The 19,905-nt window shown below is 36.2% G+C and overlaps 1 protein-coding gene across 1 annotated transcript; it reads right to left on the minus strand.

Annotated features, from left to right (window-relative positions):
• Positions 1-213: 213 nt before the first annotated feature.
• Positions 214-18,909, minus strand: LOC124634921 (probable helicase senataxin). Its single transcript, XM_047170606.1, has 17 exons — positions 18,859-18,909; positions 18,536-18,788; positions 15,795-16,884; positions 14,747-15,605; positions 14,214-14,374; positions 13,725-13,859; positions 9,482-9,720; positions 9,011-9,119; positions 8,571-8,732; positions 8,135-8,280; positions 7,741-7,860; positions 6,859-6,998; positions 6,449-6,593; positions 5,859-6,102; positions 5,322-5,478; positions 2,139-2,322; positions 214-1,423 (listed from the first exon to the last, which is right to left on the minus strand). The coding sequence occupies exons 2-17, from the start codon at positions 18,716-18,718 to the stop codon at positions 1,274-1,276; spliced, it is 4,224 nt and encodes a 1,407-aa protein (XP_047026562.1). The 5' UTR covers positions 18,719-18,788; positions 18,859-18,909; the 3' UTR covers positions 214-1,273.
• Positions 18,910-19,905: the final 996 nt, after the last annotated feature.

Consider the following 19,905-nt stretch of genomic DNA (forward strand, 5'->3'; position numbering starts at 1 on the left):
AGATACCCAGCCGAACATCAAATAATGTTGAAAAAATTAGCAGTAAAACAGCCACGACTCATGAATCGACCTTCACCGTTATTGCTCCATGATAACGCGAGACCTCTTACAGCAAGGGAAACCGTTTTAACTCTTCAGGAACTGCAGTTGGAAACTATTCGTCCTCCATATTCGCCAGACCTTGCTCTAACGGACTACCATTTTTTTTTTTGGGATTTGGACAATTATCTGCATGACAAGAAGTTTACTTCCCAGGAGGCAGAACAGAATTCTTTCACACAGTTTGTGCATTCTAGATCCTCAGAGTTCTATCGTAAAGGCATAAATGACCTTCCTTTTAGATGGCAACAATGTATAGATAATAATGGCAACTATTTTGATTAAATAAGTTTGTTAAAAATTAAAAAAAAAATACAATTTAGATTTTCAGTACAAATCGGCAATTTCATACTTTAACTCCTATTAATATGGTCGTCAAATGGTTGTTCGAATTTAGACCGGATAAACAGCTTATACGGATTTATATTAGAGCTGGTTCAATGAGAAGCGACGCGTACATGAAGCGTCTAGCTAGAGCAACTTTGTTGCGTTGGTTTATGTTTACGGCTTTTCGATTGAACGTTTACGTAGGTATATAAATTTTTACGTCTACCATTTCAATAGCAAAAATACGGTTTAATAAAATGCCAAGCTCATATATTACTTGCACTGCCAATCAACACTTAAATTATAACAAACACTGGGCCTCCCAGGTATCAGTCTTACGAAATCGAATGAAATCACTGCTTATGATTTCATTCCATTGGTAATTTTCAATTTCTATTAGATAATCCATATACGCAAACTTATTAACTAATAGTATTATAGAAAAATACCATCCTATAATGAATAATCTTTAACAATACATAAACATACAAGAGTATAAAACTGTACAACACGTCAACATAATTCATTGTTTGCAGAGTAACTAGGATCGTGGCAGTGTCAACTTGCTTACAAAGAATGTTAAAAAAAAGCTACAATGATCGCTTTTCCCATTATTTCCCCAACATCATCATAATGTATTCCTGTGACTGTTGATCTATTTCTACTTTAGGTTGCTTTTACAGATTACTTTTGAAAAAGCATATTCGACAAACTACAGAAAAGGCTCACCATTGGTTACAAGCATTTTGCGAATATTTCTACAAAAGTTTCACCATGTCCAGGAAAAATTCAGCTGCTTAAAAATTTAGTTTATCACTGATGAAGCTATATTTTTTACGATAAACATTTAACGGTGAGTTTTATGTGTTATATAACTCAAAATATTATCACTGGGCAACTGTGCCGCTGTTATTGGCTGGCACATTTTATTTGGTAGTTCTCTATACAGGTTTCTTCGTTGAGCATCTTCGACTAGAGTTCTCCACTGATGGTTTTTCTGAAATAACAAAAAATTTCTTTGTCAAAATATCGTAATAAATGGACTGGCAATTCTTGACATAGAAAGACTACTTCTTAGTGAATCTGGGGCTGAAGCTGTCTATAGTAATCGTATTATCACATTGGGATTGTGACACTGAGGAAATTAAGCCAAAATAATATATAGCATAGACAAGACGTATCGCATAATATATTGGACAGCAGTTGATTTGCTACATCGTTTAACCCCTAGCTGTATCTCGCGGTTTTACACTTCCCGCAACCGGAAAAAAAATAAAGCCTACTAGCCGTTTTCCCGCAATTTCACCCACGCCCCGTGGGAATTACTGCCAGTACCAGGATAAAATACAGCTTATGTTACGCGGGAAGAGCATAGTTTTCAATTCGGATTAGTAGTTTAGCTAGCTAATCCTGGTACCGTACAAACAAAAAACATGTTTCCTCTTTTTAATATTAGAATAAAAGTATAGATGGCAGACTATAGATCCTACTAATATTAAAAATGTGAAAGTTGGTAAGAAGATTGGTCTATGGTGAAAATGTATGGATGTATGTTTGTTATTCTTTCACGCAAAAACGACTGGACCGATATGGTTGAAATTTGGTATGTAGATTGGTAATACTTTGGCTTAACACATAGGTTATTTTTAACAATACACCACGCGGGCGAAGGCGCGAGCGGAAGCTGGTATAGAATATAATTGATGACTCACAATGAGCGCATGCGGGTTGAGGCAGACGAGCAGCGCGTGCTTGGCGCGGGTGAGCATGACGTTCATGCGGCCCGCGTCCGTCAGGAAGCCCACGCCCTGGCTCCGCGCCAGCGACACCACCACCACGTCGCGCTCCTGCCCCTGGAAGCTGTCCACCGTGTTCACCTCCACCTGATTGTCGCCGCTGCAACAAAAGTAAACATAAATAAATAAATGGTTTCAATCTTTAGTGAATCTTTAGTTAGATTCTATCCAAATAAATAATTTTAGCAATAAGAACACCATTATTTTAATTTCTGTTCCAGTTAATCCCATATTATGCAATAAAGAATACTCTATTGGTTAATGAAAAACAAAGACTAAAGCTTTCATGGGAAATATACGGAATAAATTGAAATGATATGTAGTGGCGAAGTGTCTTATTTCCCAGAAAACGCGTTCAGTCATGGTAAACATTGATTTGAAACTGGCTCTCTACAACAGCAGATTACAATAATGAATAAATAAATAGTAGTAAACAATTACTGCTTTTTGACGTGACAACGTCTTATAAATCGCCGGCTATATAAGCCGGCTGCACGCACGAAAAAGCATGACTCATGCGGCGTTACCTCGCTCTGAGGCGTTCCGTTTAAGGCTTGAAGTGCAAGCGAGAGCACGCAACGAGCAACAAAGAGGCACGATCGGCCTCCACGTTCGGCAACGTTCGACATCTGACGATCAATTTCTTATGACGTTGTCACATTCGACTATCGTCAGTAAACCGACTTTACAGACAACCGTTTTTTTTTTATCACTGATATTGAGGCATATTTGGCTACACGAGAGTTTGGGTAAAACTGTGACAGATAACTAGAGTATGAGGACTAAGCAAATTAGCAAAATCAATTATCATTATTCAAATAATAATCTTTTAAAACACAATTAACTAGAAAATAAAAGTGGCCTTATCATGTGCATAATAACCATTTTACATTAAGACTGCGCCGAGCGAACACAGCGCGCGGAAAATAGGTATTTACTGCGGCGCACTAGTTGTGTGCGTCGTTACGCACACAACGACAAGTTCGCTCGGTGGCCGCTTGCGTTGCATGGCAGAAGTGAGTAAGTCAGAATTTTTAGAATTTGAGTGACTGAGTGTAACTTAGTTTTTAAATTTTGAGTGTATTGAGTGAATTGAAAAGACGAATAATGAATATTTTGACGGTTCTGTGTAGGTACATAAATCCGATTAATAAAACTAATCCTGTTAATATTATGAACGTGAAAGTTTGTTTGGATGAATTTTTGTTGCTCTTTCACACGAAAACTACTGAACGGATTTGAATGATATGATGAAAAAAAGACGAAGTTTTTGGATTTTTCGAAAATCACCTCCCAAGTTACTGTAATAGGATACAGTTATCGGCACGGATATTGGGCTATGACCTTCACCTGCGCAGAAGCGATTTATTGGTTTATTGCCTTATGTGTACAGTGCGCAAAGCGATCCCCACTCTTCCGCCGAGAACCGTGCCGTGCCGATAACTATATTCAAGTTTAAAAGGGTAGATCTTTAACCGCTGAACGTACGAACGAACGGTTTGGTAGGTGAGTAAGTAGGTAAGATATATGGGTAGGTTGTTGTAATAAAACCAATCTGTAATAAAAAAATCTTTAATTTAACCTGACGTAAAACAACTTGATAAGAATTTTACAAAAACATACTTAAAGCGCAGAAACGTGGTTAATTTATTATACAGGTTGTACCGAAGAGTTGTAGTTTTTTTTAATAAAAATTGAGAAATCAAAGGCATTAATAAATTTCAGAAAAAATAATGTTGATTTTCCAAATTTGTCATCAGCTGACCAAAATTTGTGTGAGAATACATAAAAAGAAACTGTAAAAGACACAAGAATGTATCAACCTCATTCAAAAAATATAATAGTTATTTCCAACCACAAAGATAGGTTATACAAAAAAAATGCACATTTGCATCTCGGACTGAAGACTGAACTTAACTTACGAATGTTGGTGCATAATTTAAGAATGTGTTCATGTGATTTATGACGATAATTTTCGTTTATCTTTTTGATTGATTGCATCAAGAATATATTTAGGTTCCCTGATAGCCCCCAAGAACCTATTACACGATACCCATATCGAATATTTGACAAAAACTAGCATCCGCCATCTTGAATTTTAAAATTGATGTCAGATTTGCAATCGCCACCCCCAAAAACCTATTACACGATACCCATATCGAATATTTGACAAAAAATGAAGAAAAGATTATATCCGTTATAAAAAAAAAGAAATACGTACTTTTTCCGAGAACATTTTTTTTTTCGTAAATTAGCGCCAACTTTCTTCTTATAATTTTTTTCCTTAAGCTTTCCCATTTTACTAAAACAACATTTTAAAAAATGTTACAAAAATATGCTTTGAATAGTATAAATAAAACATAGATATGCACAATATAATAACAACTCAAAAAACAAAAAATATGACTTACCTTATTCAACAGTTTGCGTTTGCGTTTGGCAAGGTATAAGTACACAATAGATCGCGAAGTATCGTTATCGGCGCGTCGCTTCCCGATGAGACGTGACCACTCTCCGAGCTCTCGTGGACGACTGAACTTTCGGCCGGTGTACGTTGCGTATGATTCAAAACAGGGCGCGCAGCGGCCCAATTTTAAACAAAATAATGTCTAAAATAACCAAGCTACATTTTCGAAAATTTTAAAACGACAAATTGTAGTATGATTATTATAGATTGATATGCATTAAAGTTTGTGAAAAAATGTAACAGTTTACTATCAAAATTCAACTAAATACGAACGTGCTATTTTAAGATTTTTGTCCATGTTTACACATTTTTGTTATTTTAACTAGACAATAATTATAATTTTTGCCAACGATGAATTGTAAACACAGTCATTGTGGTGCTCAATACATATTTTTTATGGTAATTTTGATAATAGTATTGGTGATATCCCTTTAACTGTGACGGCCGTTTTGTATTATTTTGCACGACGCAGTCTTAAAATAATAAGCAGCGTTCGTCAACTCTGTGAACGAACGAAACTTTTTTTTCCCGATCGTCAACAGTGTTGATGAAAGGGTGTTACCGAACGGGAATAACCCGATAAAAACCCCGAATTAAATAAATAAAATAACTAGGGTATGAGTGTAACTGACAGCTGCAGCGTCCGCAGATGTCTCTTGATGAGGTCCTTGTGCGCGTTGTAGGGCGTGATGACGGCGAGGCGCAGGCGGCGCGGGCGCAGGCGCGGCAGCAGCGCCGCCACCAGCCGCGACACGCCCCACGCCTCCAGCTCGTTCGCGCCCGACAAGCCTGCGCATACGACACGTGTACTTAAATTAACACTAGCGCTCATTTTCACCGGTCACATAAACGTCCAGACAACATAAACTTTTAAAGTATGATGTGAAAATTCAGGTAAATAGTAATTTTAAGAATACTGACGATCATATTGTTGGTGGACTTCAAAATAGAGAACATAACGAACACTAGTTTATTTTAAAATAACCCTTCAACTCATACCAGTCTGAGAAACTCGGAACGCCTACTTCAAAATGTGTCATTTAAAACAATTAACTTCAGCTTCAACTTTTCAAAACACTCCCCATTTCCCTCTAATAGTGGGAAAGTTCAAGCTGCGAAAGAAAACAAAACTTAAGTCAATGTTATATCAATAGAACAGCTATTCTTACCTTGTCCTTTATCTCCACTGGATATACTAATAATATTGTATGCAGGTATATCGATATCCGGCCTAGTTGGCGGTACACTGATTATCCTGCCATCGTAGAAGGCTCGACTAGGATAGTCGGCAATATCAGGCTGCATACGATATTGTTGATTCAGTAGTACCACAGGACTACCGCTAGGCCACTGCTCAGTACATGAGCTTAGACGAGAAAACAGGCTCTCGTTGAGACCGTGCCTTTTCGCTCGCTGGAACAAAAATGTTTGTAAAATTATGAATGAAATGTTATGCTATTTCTGAAGTGATTTATTCCTGTTTTAACACTTACTTTATATAAAGGAGGTTTTAAATTATCAACGGAAATTATCAATATCAATGTAATGCCGCTTTCCTACAGTATATAGAGTTGTTTTCTAAGGGTTTTCATCATCATATCGTGAATCATATGGATGACAAACTATATGGGGAAATATACCATTTCAAACAAAATAGGTAATCAGTTGGTTAAAGACAGAGTTATGTATCAAATCTTATGCAAATAAATATTCATTAATTAGTTAGATCATAAGTTAACGGTCTTTTTAGTAAGTTAACCTGTGAGCAGATGAAGCCGGGCAGCTGCTGCGGGTCGCCGATGAGCGTGAGGCGCGTGACGTCCAGCGTGAGCGGCACCAGCGTCTCCGGCTCCATCACCTGCCCCGCCTCGTCGATGATGCACAGCGCTATGCGACGCTTCAGCCTACAGTACATATACAAAGCTTACAGAACATATCGGTGATCATATAACAGCAGCAGATACTTTGACAGCGGGAAAAGCGGGGTCTTGGTAGGAGGAGGGGGGACGACGACATTTGAGGCCACAAAATGATAAACTTCTTTCAAAATTCCAGAGACAACGAATAATGCTTTCAATTTAGGTGTAAAGGGTAGCCTAGGTTCGGGGCCCCTTTAGCTCGAGGCCCGTTAGGCGACGGATTTCGTCGGAATTTTAAACATGTACTGACCCTTTCATCTTATAGTTCTGTGCGCTGGCGAGCGTGGTGACGACGATGTCGGCGCCCTCGATGATGCGCCGCTCCGTGTGCGCCAGCTGCTCCGGCCGCAGCGCGTCCGCGCCGCCCGCCCGGCCCGGGCCCGTGCGGAGCTGGGACAAACAAACATACATATGATAGTCATTAAAAATATAAATAAAGTGTGAACTCTATATAACTACAATGAAGAGACTGTGCATTTTATAGCGTTACTAAGAGTTGGCGTAAAATGGCGAGAGTGTATCAGTGTATGGAAAACAAGCTAAACCAACAAAAAGGCATTTGATTTCGACGCTTTAGGGTGTTTGTAATTAAATCGAGGGGTGTTACATGGAGTTTACACTGTAATTACTTTTTTATCGTGTTTTAGTTCAGCAAAAATTTGAGACACGTGTGTTTTGTTACTGCTTATGTTTTCTCCTACAAACTTATAACAACTTCGTGAAACTTATACATTCAGCTCTTCCCACACGAGTCAATGAACAAATAAGTGTTGTTACCTACTAGCCAACTGGCTTGTATAAGTCAGAAAGACAAAAGCTACATCTAAACCTGGTACTACTAACTATTGTACCTAGTGGTAATTATGTATTTGGGAAAAGGAAGGACAATGGAGCAAATTATGATTCACACTGAAGTTACTTTCAATTGGTCGCACTTATTTTAACGTACAAAAAAGCTTTATGTTAAATTGTAATTCAACCATTGCACTTGCATAGAAGGTTGTGCATAAAACCTGCAGTATAGCTACAGTGCCTGTAGGTTACATGATTTGCATACTGAACAGAAGAGCAAAACATTTTAACGAAATTATTGACACAGATAAAGCAACAAAATACAAATAAATATACGTACCAATGCCATTCTCTTCATGAGGTCGTCGACCCGACCCTGGCAGTACGCCACTCTTGATTGGTCCTTCGCGTCCTGGGCTTGGGTCTTCCACATGTTTATTTTTGCCTCTATGTGTAGAATCTGTAAGAATAATAATACAATTGCAACTTAAGAATTTTTCAAGTCACTATGAATATTTAGTTTTCTCCTATATAGTTTTTGGTGATAAGTAGCTGATTTTGGCTATTATAATTTCCTGTTGTACCTCGTGATATGTTAAGGTTCTATGACTTGATAATTACGTGTTAAGTGAGATAATTTTCTCGTCGTTTTCAAGTTTTTTTTTTACTTTTAGAAGCTTATTCAAATTTCGAGATGTAAATAGTATTTCCATTTTTTAAATAATGTATGGTACCTCTTCGTTAAGTCCTGCGGGCGCGGGAGGCTGGTCGGAGTTGATTCTGCCAAGGTCTCGCTTGGCCAGTTGTTGCGAGCTGATGTTGGCGGCTTCGGGATGCATCGCTTCCTCTCGACCCACGCGGACCATGCGGAACCTTTCCGCTGGTAACACAAACAATAATATTTTATGCTCACGTCAGAAGTCAGTCATTTGTTGATTCGCACATTCGCGGTCGTGTTTTGTTTTTTCGTTACTTTTTGGTTGTTGTGTAGTAAGTGAAAGCTGACTTGGTGGGCCTAAGTTCTATGAAAGGTTTTTCTAAGGCCCTGGTTATACGGCAGTTTTATACAGAAAAGTAATAAAGATGCGCTGACAGATAAGTAACCTGAATCGACGAAAAATATCAGTATTTAAGGTTCATCTATGGTGCCTTATAATTAAATTTACTTACACTTTGGTAAACTTTGTCTGAGATTCAGTAATCTAATGACTAGTCCGTCGACAGCGGCGTTGCTCGTCGCACATATTAATATTTTACCCCTGTTCTGTTGTTTCTTCACTTGCGCGTTGTAGAAGTAAGTCATCACGATTGCGCATATCACACTTGATTTCCCTGTGGGTACAAAAATATAAGTGTTACTTTTTAACATAATTTTGTGCTATAGAGGACATTAGAAAGAATCGATGTCACTAATCGATTATAATGATGAACGTGAAAGTTTGTATTTTTCAAGAAAAAACTTCTTATTTTCATAGAACTACATAACATACAGTATCAGAATAGAATACCTATAGCCTATTTATTGGCGGGGTTCACACAGTACAGCCAGTTCAAAATAATCAGAGTTTCGTGGTTATAGGTTGCAATCAAAAGTGCAATATAATACATACCGGTGCCAGGTGGGCCTTGAACCATTTGTATAGAGGGTTTGTCGCCCAATGCCGCCGCTACGGAGGAACTCACCGCCGTCAACTGACTAGGGTTCAGCGTTCTTGTCCACTGCAATATATGAAATAATCAGTTATATGTATTACGTTCTTATCACACTCTAATACATAGTTTATAATCGTAGTAGTCGGTCTGTTCAGTCACGAACGGCGGTGTATCACAGACACCACCACATAAATCATCTGCAATAGACGAAAAGGCCGCTGAATGAAGGCAAAAATTTTACAGTGTGGTGTATGTTTGTACTTCTTTACGCGCAAACTGCTTCAGGGATTTCGATGAAATTTTGCAGTAAGTATAGCTTATACATCAGAATAAAACATAAGCTGCTTTTATTCGGTTATGGGAAGTAGTTCAATCAGAAAGTGGGTGATTTCCACATTGCCTATATTTGTCTATTAAAAAGCACAAACCTGCGATTGCATATCAAAAGACTGAACTTGCTGACTCATTACAAAATGGTGTGGCTCCGGTCTGAGTATAGCATCACTGAGCGGCGATCCCGCCAGATATTCCATGGCTTCAAATAACTGCAACTCCTTATTGATGTAAGCTAAGTTTCTACCTATCATTAACTCTCCCGGTTTTAATGTACGCATTTTATCAGTGTAGGTAGCGTGTAGAGATATACTGTAAAATGCGTGCCTGTTACCTGAAAAACAATTACCTTTTATTATATCTATACTGATATAGAAAAGAGAAAACATTTTGGTGTGTTTGTTTCTTTGTAGCCTAAAGGCTCAACTATCCCGAGTAACATGGGCTATCAAAATAGCGGTACATAAAAGACTGGCTGTTTACCAACGGTTTCACTCGAGTCCCATGGTAACTACTGCCCATACCCACCGGATAAAATGTTAATGTTAATCGGTGATCATTATCACACATAGCTTCCCAACAGTGAAAGAATTTTTCATATCGATTCAGTAGTTCCGAAGCCGTTAGGATACAAACAAAGGAAATTATTTACACGTAGAGATTGACAAGGATCTCATGATTGCAATATTGTCATTGATAGTAGCAGGTGAATAAGGCTGTATTGCTAAGTAATAACAATTAAATATTATTGGAATATTATTCTAAAAGCTCCCTTATTTAGCAGGCAATGCAAGAGGAATCCAAATATAGACCTAGGAATGGTTGGATGATTATTATCTAAGGTTTGGTTGGGGCATTTCCATTAAACTATTAAAGAATATTATCGACATTGTTGCCCCTTATCTTGCTATCACATTTAATAAATGTATTGAAACCGGAGTTTTTCCTGACCTAATGAAACTAAGTAAAGTCATTCCCTTATTTAAATCAGGCGATAAGAAGGATGTAAATAATTTTAGACCCATATCCATCTTACCCGCTTTTAGTAAAATATTCGAAAAATTTGTACTCAAGCAGTTACAAAGATATTTCAATGTTAATAGCCTCCTTCATAGTGAACAGTATGGCTTTACAAAAGGTCGTTCAACAACAGATGCTGGTGTAGCTCTTTTAAAACACATTTTTAATGCGTGGGAAAACTCTCAGAATGCCATTGGAGTATTCTGTGATCTCTCCAAAGCATTCTATTGTGTGCACCACGATACGCTTCTACGTAAATTACGTTATTACGGAGTCCAAAATGAAGCTCTTACCGTAATAGACTTATATTTAAATAACAGAGTGCAATGCGTAGATGTCAATGGCGTCAAATCATCAGGTTTATCAGTCCAATTAGGTGTGCCACAGGGCTCAATATTAGGTCCGTTCTTATTCCTGGTATATATTAATGATCTACCATACCATCTGAAGAATATCTGTGACGTTGTACTGTTTGCAGATGACACTTCACTTATTTTTAAAGTCGACAGAAATAGGGATCAATTTAACGACGTAAACAGTGCACTTTCGTAGGTTACACACTGGTTTAGTACTAATAACTTGGTCTTAAATGCGAAGAAAACAAAATGCCTTAAATTTACTCTACCGAACGTGAAAAACTTAGGCCCGAATATTATATTAAGTAACGAGGTTCTAGAAACTGTCGAATCCACAGTATTTCTTGGTATATCAGTCGATAGCAGACTTCAGTGGGGCTCGCATATAGCTAGCCTCGCGGGAAGGCTTAGCTCAGCTGCGTACGCCGTCAGAAAAGTGAGACAATTCACTGACGTAGAAACAGCTCGAGTAGTCTATTTTAGCTACTTTCACAGCGTTATGTCCTACGGTATTCTTCTGTGGGGCAAAGCTGCTGATATTCAAAACATATTTATATTACAAAAACGAGCTGTTCGTGCTATATACCGGTTAGGTAGTAGACATTCGCTAAGAGAGCTCTTTAAAGAAATAGGCATTCTTACTGTGGCATCACAATTTATCTATGCCAATATACTTTACATTAGGCAAAATATTCATTTGTACACCAAAAAAAGCGATGTTCACAGTATTGACACTAGAAACAAGCACAAACTGTGTGTACCCACCCACAGACTTCATAAGGTTCATGGATCATTTTTGGGGCTCGTTATCCGCTTTTACAATAAACTACCTCTAACTTTATAGATAGTTCAACTCAGATTTGCGCGCGGCCCTATGTGTGCGTCGGCTTGTAAATATACAACTTTCATTTGTATGACAGTGACGTCGTCCGAGCATGACGTGTTCTTATCGCTTTTGTTATGGGTACAGTCGTTTACGAAAATGTCTATAGTTCGGCCATTCAGAGAATGCGTTCCTGACACGTCGCGATTGAACTGACGACGTAACTTTGCAATGGCGTTGCAGTTACGATAAAAATATTTTTGCTGGTTGTTTACCGTTTTAACAATTGAGGAGCATTAAAACAACATTATTATATCAATAATCAATGAATGTTATTACGTCGTCAGTTCAATCGCGACGTGTCAGGAACGCATTCTCTGAATGGCCGAACTATAGTTCTTCACGGAGAAAACGTTTAAGGAGTCAGGTAGCGTTTCAAAAAATGAAACAACATTCAAAGCTTTTTATTATTACATTTTACAGTTTTTCATTATTTTCTCATACGTTTTTTCAAATTGACATTGACAGTATCTAAGAAATAAATGAGGTGAAATATCTAAGATGAATTAAATACTCCTTACATATTTTCTAGCTCGGGGTACGCGGACAATAAATAAAAGTGTGGACTAAGAATGTAAAAAAACGTATAATCTAGTATAATAATGTAAACAAAATGTGTGCGGAATTTTAAAAAATTATATTGCTTCGCATAATGTCGACCAAAATAAGACGGAAATAATGAAACTCATAAATGAACGTTTAAGTCAAATTGATGAAGGGATGTGGTATAATACTTGTCGACATGTACAAAAGAAAAAAGAAGTATACTATAGACATTTTGACATGGAGTCAGAATTTATAATTCACCTTGGAGAGTAGCGAATCCGAAAATTCATCATTTGATTTTTCAAGTAGCGATTCGGAATCATTATAAATATATAAACATTAAATTACGTAATAACTGTTTTTCTTTAAACAGCCGTATACAACCCCTAAATAACTGTATTTGTACCCGACTGTACCTCTTGTCACGCACACAAAGTCACTGTATATGTACAAGGGTTACCCACACATAAGGCCGCGCGCAAGACTGAGTTGAACTTACTATACTACATTTACCGTTTCATGCATTTAAATTACAAGTAAAGTCTATTCTTTCAAAGAAGGCTTAATATAGCATTAATGATTATTTAAATGATAGGAATAGTTGGTCGCTAAGTTGAACGCAAGGCAGCTCATTCTTGTTATCACTGTAACTAAATTATTAACTTATTATTATTATTTTTTTTACATTGATTGACATTACTTCAGACATTAATTCTGTTTTTTTTTTATTTTTTATTATTTACTTTGGGAACTTGTGTTAGATTTAAATTTTGCTTAGCGTTGTTGCTTTATGGCTTGCTAGTACTGCAGTACTTCTTACATGTTCTACTTTCGTTGAATAGCTGCAAGCACGTCATGCTCCCTTAGACGGTATGGCCAGCGGTAGCGTTGGGGGTCGGGTTGTCCCCTTCCCTCAAAAATGTGCGAAGGGGGCGATGGCTGATCCTCGCGTTATACTCGTGAACGGGTGCTGCTGGCGGTACCAGGTCGTGTTGGTGGCTATTGACACTATTAATAATAGTATGATTTTCTATTAGCTTATTTTGGAGAAAATAATAATACTGTAGTCCTAGCAGGTATACACCTTGTTTGTGTTGTACAGCTACAACATAACCATCTGCGCATGTGGGTGGGCACGCCGATTTTATGCTTATATTAAAAATACATTTTTATTTTATTAACAGGAGGCTTTAGATACACTTAATAGTAAATCTGTGTGCTAGCCTATTTGTGTTAAGTTTGTATTGTTTTTTTCTTTCTTAATTTTATATAATGGTTATCATGTGATAATGATATTTTTATTTGACTTGTTTTGTATACATTCTGGTTCTTCAAACCTTACAGACAGACGTGTGTTGCTGGGGAGTTTGTTGCGCCACTTCTTCTTCCCAGCAAAACACATAGGAAGTGGTGAAGGGCGGGCGTTTTGGGGGCTGTCTTTTGTTTTTGACGTTCGAAAAGTGCTGATTTATCAGCCTAATTTGAATAAACGATTTTGAGTTGAGTTGAGTTGAGTTTGAAATATATACTTACTTGGAGGTGATGGAAGACATCTGACATTGTGTACGTAGAAAAACCGTTGATTTTTGGCATGTTCCGGACCAAAACTTACCAGAAGTACTTCTCCTACTCTAGGAAGCATTTTGGATCCCCTTTCAGGGACAGAGACTGAAAAGAGAAATCTATCTATAGAGACTCTTAAACGACTAAAGGTGTTTTGAGTGCAGTCAAAAAATACGACATGGAATTTTTAGGTGAATAGTAGAAATGCAACTTAATTGTATGGTAATAAAGATGAAATTTGAATGCAATAGATTTGAACCATGAAACATTGTGATGGAAAAATACTAGTTAACATTTTCAAGTATTAAATATAAAGGCATTGCGTTTATTGAATAGTAGATATGTTGTTGTATGTGATTTTAACTCATACAACGTTAGTTGTTATCTGAGATTCTGGTCAAAAATATCTATATCTTGACAATGTGTTAAACATTTATCAAGATATATATTTTTTCTTACCATTAACACTAAGGCTAAATAATTCAAGGCATCTTTCGTGTGAAGGTATAGGCGGCAGCGACTCTATTCTCAATTCTATTCCGTTGTTCTGATTACGTATCTTCATATATGCTAACGTTAAGTATTCCCAAATCTCCATTAGCAGTAAATCTCCTATCAATCTGAAATATGTAATTTTATTAGTACTTAAATAAATGGTTTAAGCAATATAGTGTGCATAGTGATTACCATTGACGGTATTAGCTTAGTTTATCGTATGTTTATATACAATCGTGATGAAATCGGATGTTTCAAATGCGTAGGAGCACGTAGTACATGTCATTTAAGATACTGTGCAAAATGAGCCAAATTTATCTTGACTTATTGAGTGGGAAATGTTTTTAATGTACATTATTTATGGGGCCAACAAAGTTTCACGCGTCAGAGGTTTTGTGTATACTGATGAATATGGAAAGAGTGGTACTAGTTGGTGTAACAGTACTCACTAAGTGTATTACACACTTCCTAGTTTATAAGATAGAATCATTACTTACTGTACATATTGATTATGATTCACGAACGAGTGGAAAACAGACATCGGCGGATTATTATGTCCTAGTATGGGAGGAGGCTCAGTATTATTTAATTGTTCCTCAAACCACTGAGGATTCCATCGTAATATTTTCATTAGCGTCAATTTTTCTAATGAAAACACTGGCGCCTGACGCACGTCGACCATTGTTTTCACCAAACTTGTCTTCTTCATTCTGTTGCCAGGTTCTATTTCAAACACTAAGACTTGCGGTGGTACTTCTGAAAATCGCACCACCTTCTTCTGTTGTTCGTTTTTCAGAGGACCTACTTTGGACACTGGCTTGCCAGAAAAATATTCACCATCTGTTAATGGTTTTATAATTTTCAAGGGCAACCTTTTTTCCGTTTCCATAGGCTTTGGAGTAACTTTATCTTGTATGTTTTCGGCTTTACTATGATTTTTATGCTTTGAACTTTCACCCTTGTCTTTGATTGTTTTCTCTGGCGCTTTTCTCTTGTTTTCAAGATCTTCATTTACATCACCTTCTTTGCCTTTTACCTCTTTTGATTGCGGCGAGGTTTCTCCATCTTTTTGTTTACCTTTGGGAACATGTTCTTTTCTTTTTATTGGATTTACAATAGCTTGTGCGACATCTGTTAGGAATGCTCCACGGTTGGTGGTAGTAATCTTCACATTAGTGGAGATTGGTTTGTTGTTTGTTGAAGAATCTCTATTCTCTATTGATTCAGTTTCTTTCTCCTTGCAAGCTATTTCCTTCAGCTTTCTCTTACGCTCTTCCTTTTGGGAGTTGGAAATGTGTCGTTTTGATGAAGATTTGTCTTTATGATGCCTTGATGAAGAAGAACTTTTTGGTTTGACTGAAAATTAAATAAAAAATATTTTATTTTGATCTTATGAAATGTATTTTAATATACTATAAATAATGGGATTACCATCCAGATATGATATTTTAATTGTAAAACAGACTGATGGAGATACCAAAAAATATTAGTGGTGTACATTATACATAGTGTAAAAGAAAAAAATATGTAATTAAAATAACTTACTTTCTATTATTTTGATCTGGTTTGATTTATGTTTTGTTCCATGAGCAATGGGTTCTATTAATTGTGCCTTCTTCACTGAATCTCGTGTGGGTGATTTTAAAAGCATATCTGCTTCTTTCAATACCTCTTCCATACTGTATCCATCTATTTCATCCTTATCTTTTACTGGTTGTTTGTTAGAAACTATATCTTCAAACAATTCTTCAGATTCATTATCCTCAGCCTGTCGACCTTTTGTTATATCAGGTACTTTATGAATTTCATCATCAGGTGGTCGCAAATTTAATGAAATTAAATCATCAACGAAATCATCATCATCTTTATCATCATTTTCTTCAAAATCCAAATTACTCATACAAACAAAATCATCCAGTTGGCTGTAAGAGCTGTCTTCTTGAGTATTTTCTACTTTAGGGCTTTTTGCCATTTTCATGAAAGGCTTTCCAGGACTGCTCTGTGAAAGACGCATCAACCATTGTTCAGATTCACTATCACTGTCGCTATCAATTGAAATTGGTTCTTCATATCCCAGATATTCTTGTTTTACATTAAATGCATCAAATTCCATTTCATTTTCATGCTTGATATCTATATCTTTTAGTAATGGTTTCAGCTGTTCTTCACTTATAGGTTCAAGTTTTGTTTTCTTAGCCCCAGTTTCAAGTGGTTTGGCACGAGTTTCACTATCACTGTCAGATAAAACAATATGCACGATATTATCATCACCACTTTTGGGCTCTTCTTTCACGTTTATTTGATCTATCTTTCTCTTTAGTGGTGCTTTAGCATTTAGAACCGGAGATTTATTGTTTTTAGACTGAGCAGTCTGAATATTGTTCTCATTTCCATCTAATTTTGCAATTTTAGATTCAATTTCATCAAGTTCATTCTCACTTTGAAATTTCAATTTATTTGTAATAGGTAATGAACAAGTTTCTTTGATAAATTTGAAGACATATTTCTCACTGTCATTTATGTTAACAAGGGGAGCTCCAACGGTCCAGCCCAAACCAATGATATCTGAATCTTGTATGACATATGGAGTATTCGGCGGTATCTTAGTGGTTCCAACATATACTCCATTTGAACTCTAGAAAATAAAGTTACTAAGTTATAATCAATTTTTCAGTCTTTTGAAACTGTATGGTTGAATTTAAAAATTGTGCATGGTTTTAGAGATAACATTAAATCAATTACAAATATATTTTATCTATTTATTTGCTGCTGTCTTTGTAAATATTTTAATCAAAACAACAGATCAAAATAATAACCCTGTTTTTGTGTTTCAGTCATAATTATGTATTTACTCCTTTTAGAAAAAAGTGATATCATTTTCTTAGTTTTCTACATGTATTAATACTAATTTATTCATTGAAATAATGAAATTGGCATAATTCAAGAGAACATAACCACACATTCATCAATTTTGAACATTTTGATCTGTACTAACCAAGATTATGTACAAATTTATGGTTTCCAATAAAAGTATGAGACACATTATTTGTTTTAAAACATTTCCATGAGCAGTTTTAACCATTTAAGTACACACTATTTTCATATGATAATAAAGCATGACTGTAATTAAATGGGATGTTATAGTGAGACCTAAATAAAAGGGAACTATATTTTTTGTCACCAAAATTTATATTTGTCATCAAGTTGTATCACCTAATAAATAGATCTATCGCCACGAAATATTTTCGTTCTCAGATAAACAAAGAGTGTTCCCAGGTATGAATTAGCAAATTATTGTTAATATAATGTGTAAAATATGAGATGGATTACCAATAAAATTGTAGTGCATTACATGAATATAAACTTCGTTCTTATAATAATAGTTTTATTACTTAAATAATAGCTTGGTGCTCAAAATGGTAGATCTGTCACCAAATAAATCGATTAATCGATCCCTGACTGCGACTCCTTTTTATTTGTTATTTTGTCACCAATACAGTAGTTACATTTTATTTCGTTCAGTTATTAAAATAATGTATTCGTTACCAATTTAATACATCAGTTTATAATTTTAATAAAAATATGTTCAAAGGGAAGAGGAAGGGAAGGGAGACAAATTGGCGCGCTTTCGGGCCTCAACGAATGGGTTGTAGGTTGGTTGTAGGTACGATCATACGATGCGGGGCGCGGGCAGTGAGATTTTTAACAATAAATATTGATTATTTTGACTTTGATTAATTGTTTTATTTACTATTCAGCTAGAAATTTAATTTAAATATATTTATACTACCTGTGGAAACTAAAGCCCTTGGGGGGAGGCACATGGCCAGTTAAGTAGTAGACTCTTTTGGTTGAAATGATGATGACGACCACCCTACATTTTTAGACCTTCATGAAATTTTCTAGTGATATAATATATGATTTATTGGTGATCTCTTTAAATTAGTTTGCTTAAATACTATTAGGACAAACCTATTATAATACATACAAAATCATTTATTTGGTACTTGACCCCATATCTCCATGATTTTCGGTAATTTATTGTGGAAATGATTTTATATTGTTTGGTGACTACATTTGGTGACAAATCTACTATTTTGAGGGCAAACCCTATTATTTAAGAAACACAAAATGAATTAAATTGGTGACAGCTTAAATCATACCCTAAATAAAATATGTGGAGACAGGCAGGATCTTTAGTGTAAGACATAAGTTCGTCCTAAAAACGCTGAGTAAGTTCAACATTGGAAGAACCTATAGACATAAACATAATTATAAGTCAGTACCTTTAAGTCTGTAATGATTCCGCGATTATTTTGAACTTGTATAACGCAGTGATTCCTGGATATAACTGCGCTTGAAAGAGTTATAATATTATTTATTCCCCTGCCTACGGTTACATTATCGCCTTCCGAGACCGTGAACTCTTCAGTTCCAAAATTTTGTCGAGTTAATTTCCATTTAGCCATGTTAAACACGTTTATGTTTTATATTAGTAACTAAATATGTACGTATTCTCTTCGGCTTATTGCAACAACACTAGAACAAGAACACATGTTATAAATATAAACCGCCATCAAAAACAAAGTTTTTATCGAATCAAACGAACTTTTTAAGTTTCTTGCTTCAACCAACAGTCAACCTTACTTCAATTTTTGACAGTGTAAGGTTTGACAAAGCGCAATATTGTCTCATTGTAAGTGTTGCCAATAAAGTATTCTTGATTTCCCGAGTCGGTCACGTGAAGTGAATTCTCCGCTTTTTTGCGAATAATTCCATGTAAATTAACAGCAATGAAATTGCCGAATGAAAATAATGTTTTATACAAAATTAACTTATTATTGCTACGGCTTTTAATTCGACACTTTAACTCTGCATTGTGATTATGTGTGAGAACGAACTTTCCCTGTTTCTACCCTCAATTTCCAGGCAATAGGGGATTTTCTGTAATTGGCAGCACTGCTTATAATTGGTGTTTGCATAGTTTAAAATCAAATTGCTATATGCAAAGGCTGTAAAGGGACCTAGAGCCGAAGCCGGGCAAGTTTGGTCAAATTCCTAGAGCCTACTAACTTGATCAAAGTTGCCGGCTACCCCACAATATTGTCCACCATCATAATATAAATGCAAGTTTGTGAAATATTGGCTATTTTTTATCCATCTGCGTCCGGAGGGCCCACTACCGTGAGGGACAGTTTTGTACTAGCCCGTTATACTAAGTAATTGCTGAGGGTATCAGGTCTTGGGCACCAGACGATAAAAAAATAGCGAGCACTCGAAAGTCGGTCGTATAATTTCAAAATAAACGCGTTTTTTCAAACTTTTAAGGGAACTGTTTACTGTGTTAGTCCCAAAGCCGCTTTGTTTATAAACGACTATAAAAAAGAAGGTTCTTAGTTTTACCTGCATATGACGTATGAGCGCGAAAGTCGCACTTTTGGCTGAATCGATTTTGATGCGGTTTTTAGCACAGTGTAGACTTAAGTAGGTATGCCCATTATTGAAGTGTTACTTTTTTTGTATAAAACGTTTTTTACTTACTTTTTGTATTAAACTGGAGGATGGGAAACCGGAAGCTACAATCCATTTGAGTAGCCTGTAAACCTATCTAAACATAATTGATATGAGTTATGATAAATGACAAAAGAAATATTTC

This window comes from Helicoverpa zea, chromosome 12 (assembly GCF_022581195.2).
Source record: "Helicoverpa zea isolate HzStark_Cry1AcR chromosome 12, ilHelZeax1.1, whole genome shotgun sequence".
Taxonomy (NCBI): domain Eukaryota; kingdom Metazoa; phylum Arthropoda; class Insecta; order Lepidoptera; family Noctuidae; genus Helicoverpa; species Helicoverpa zea.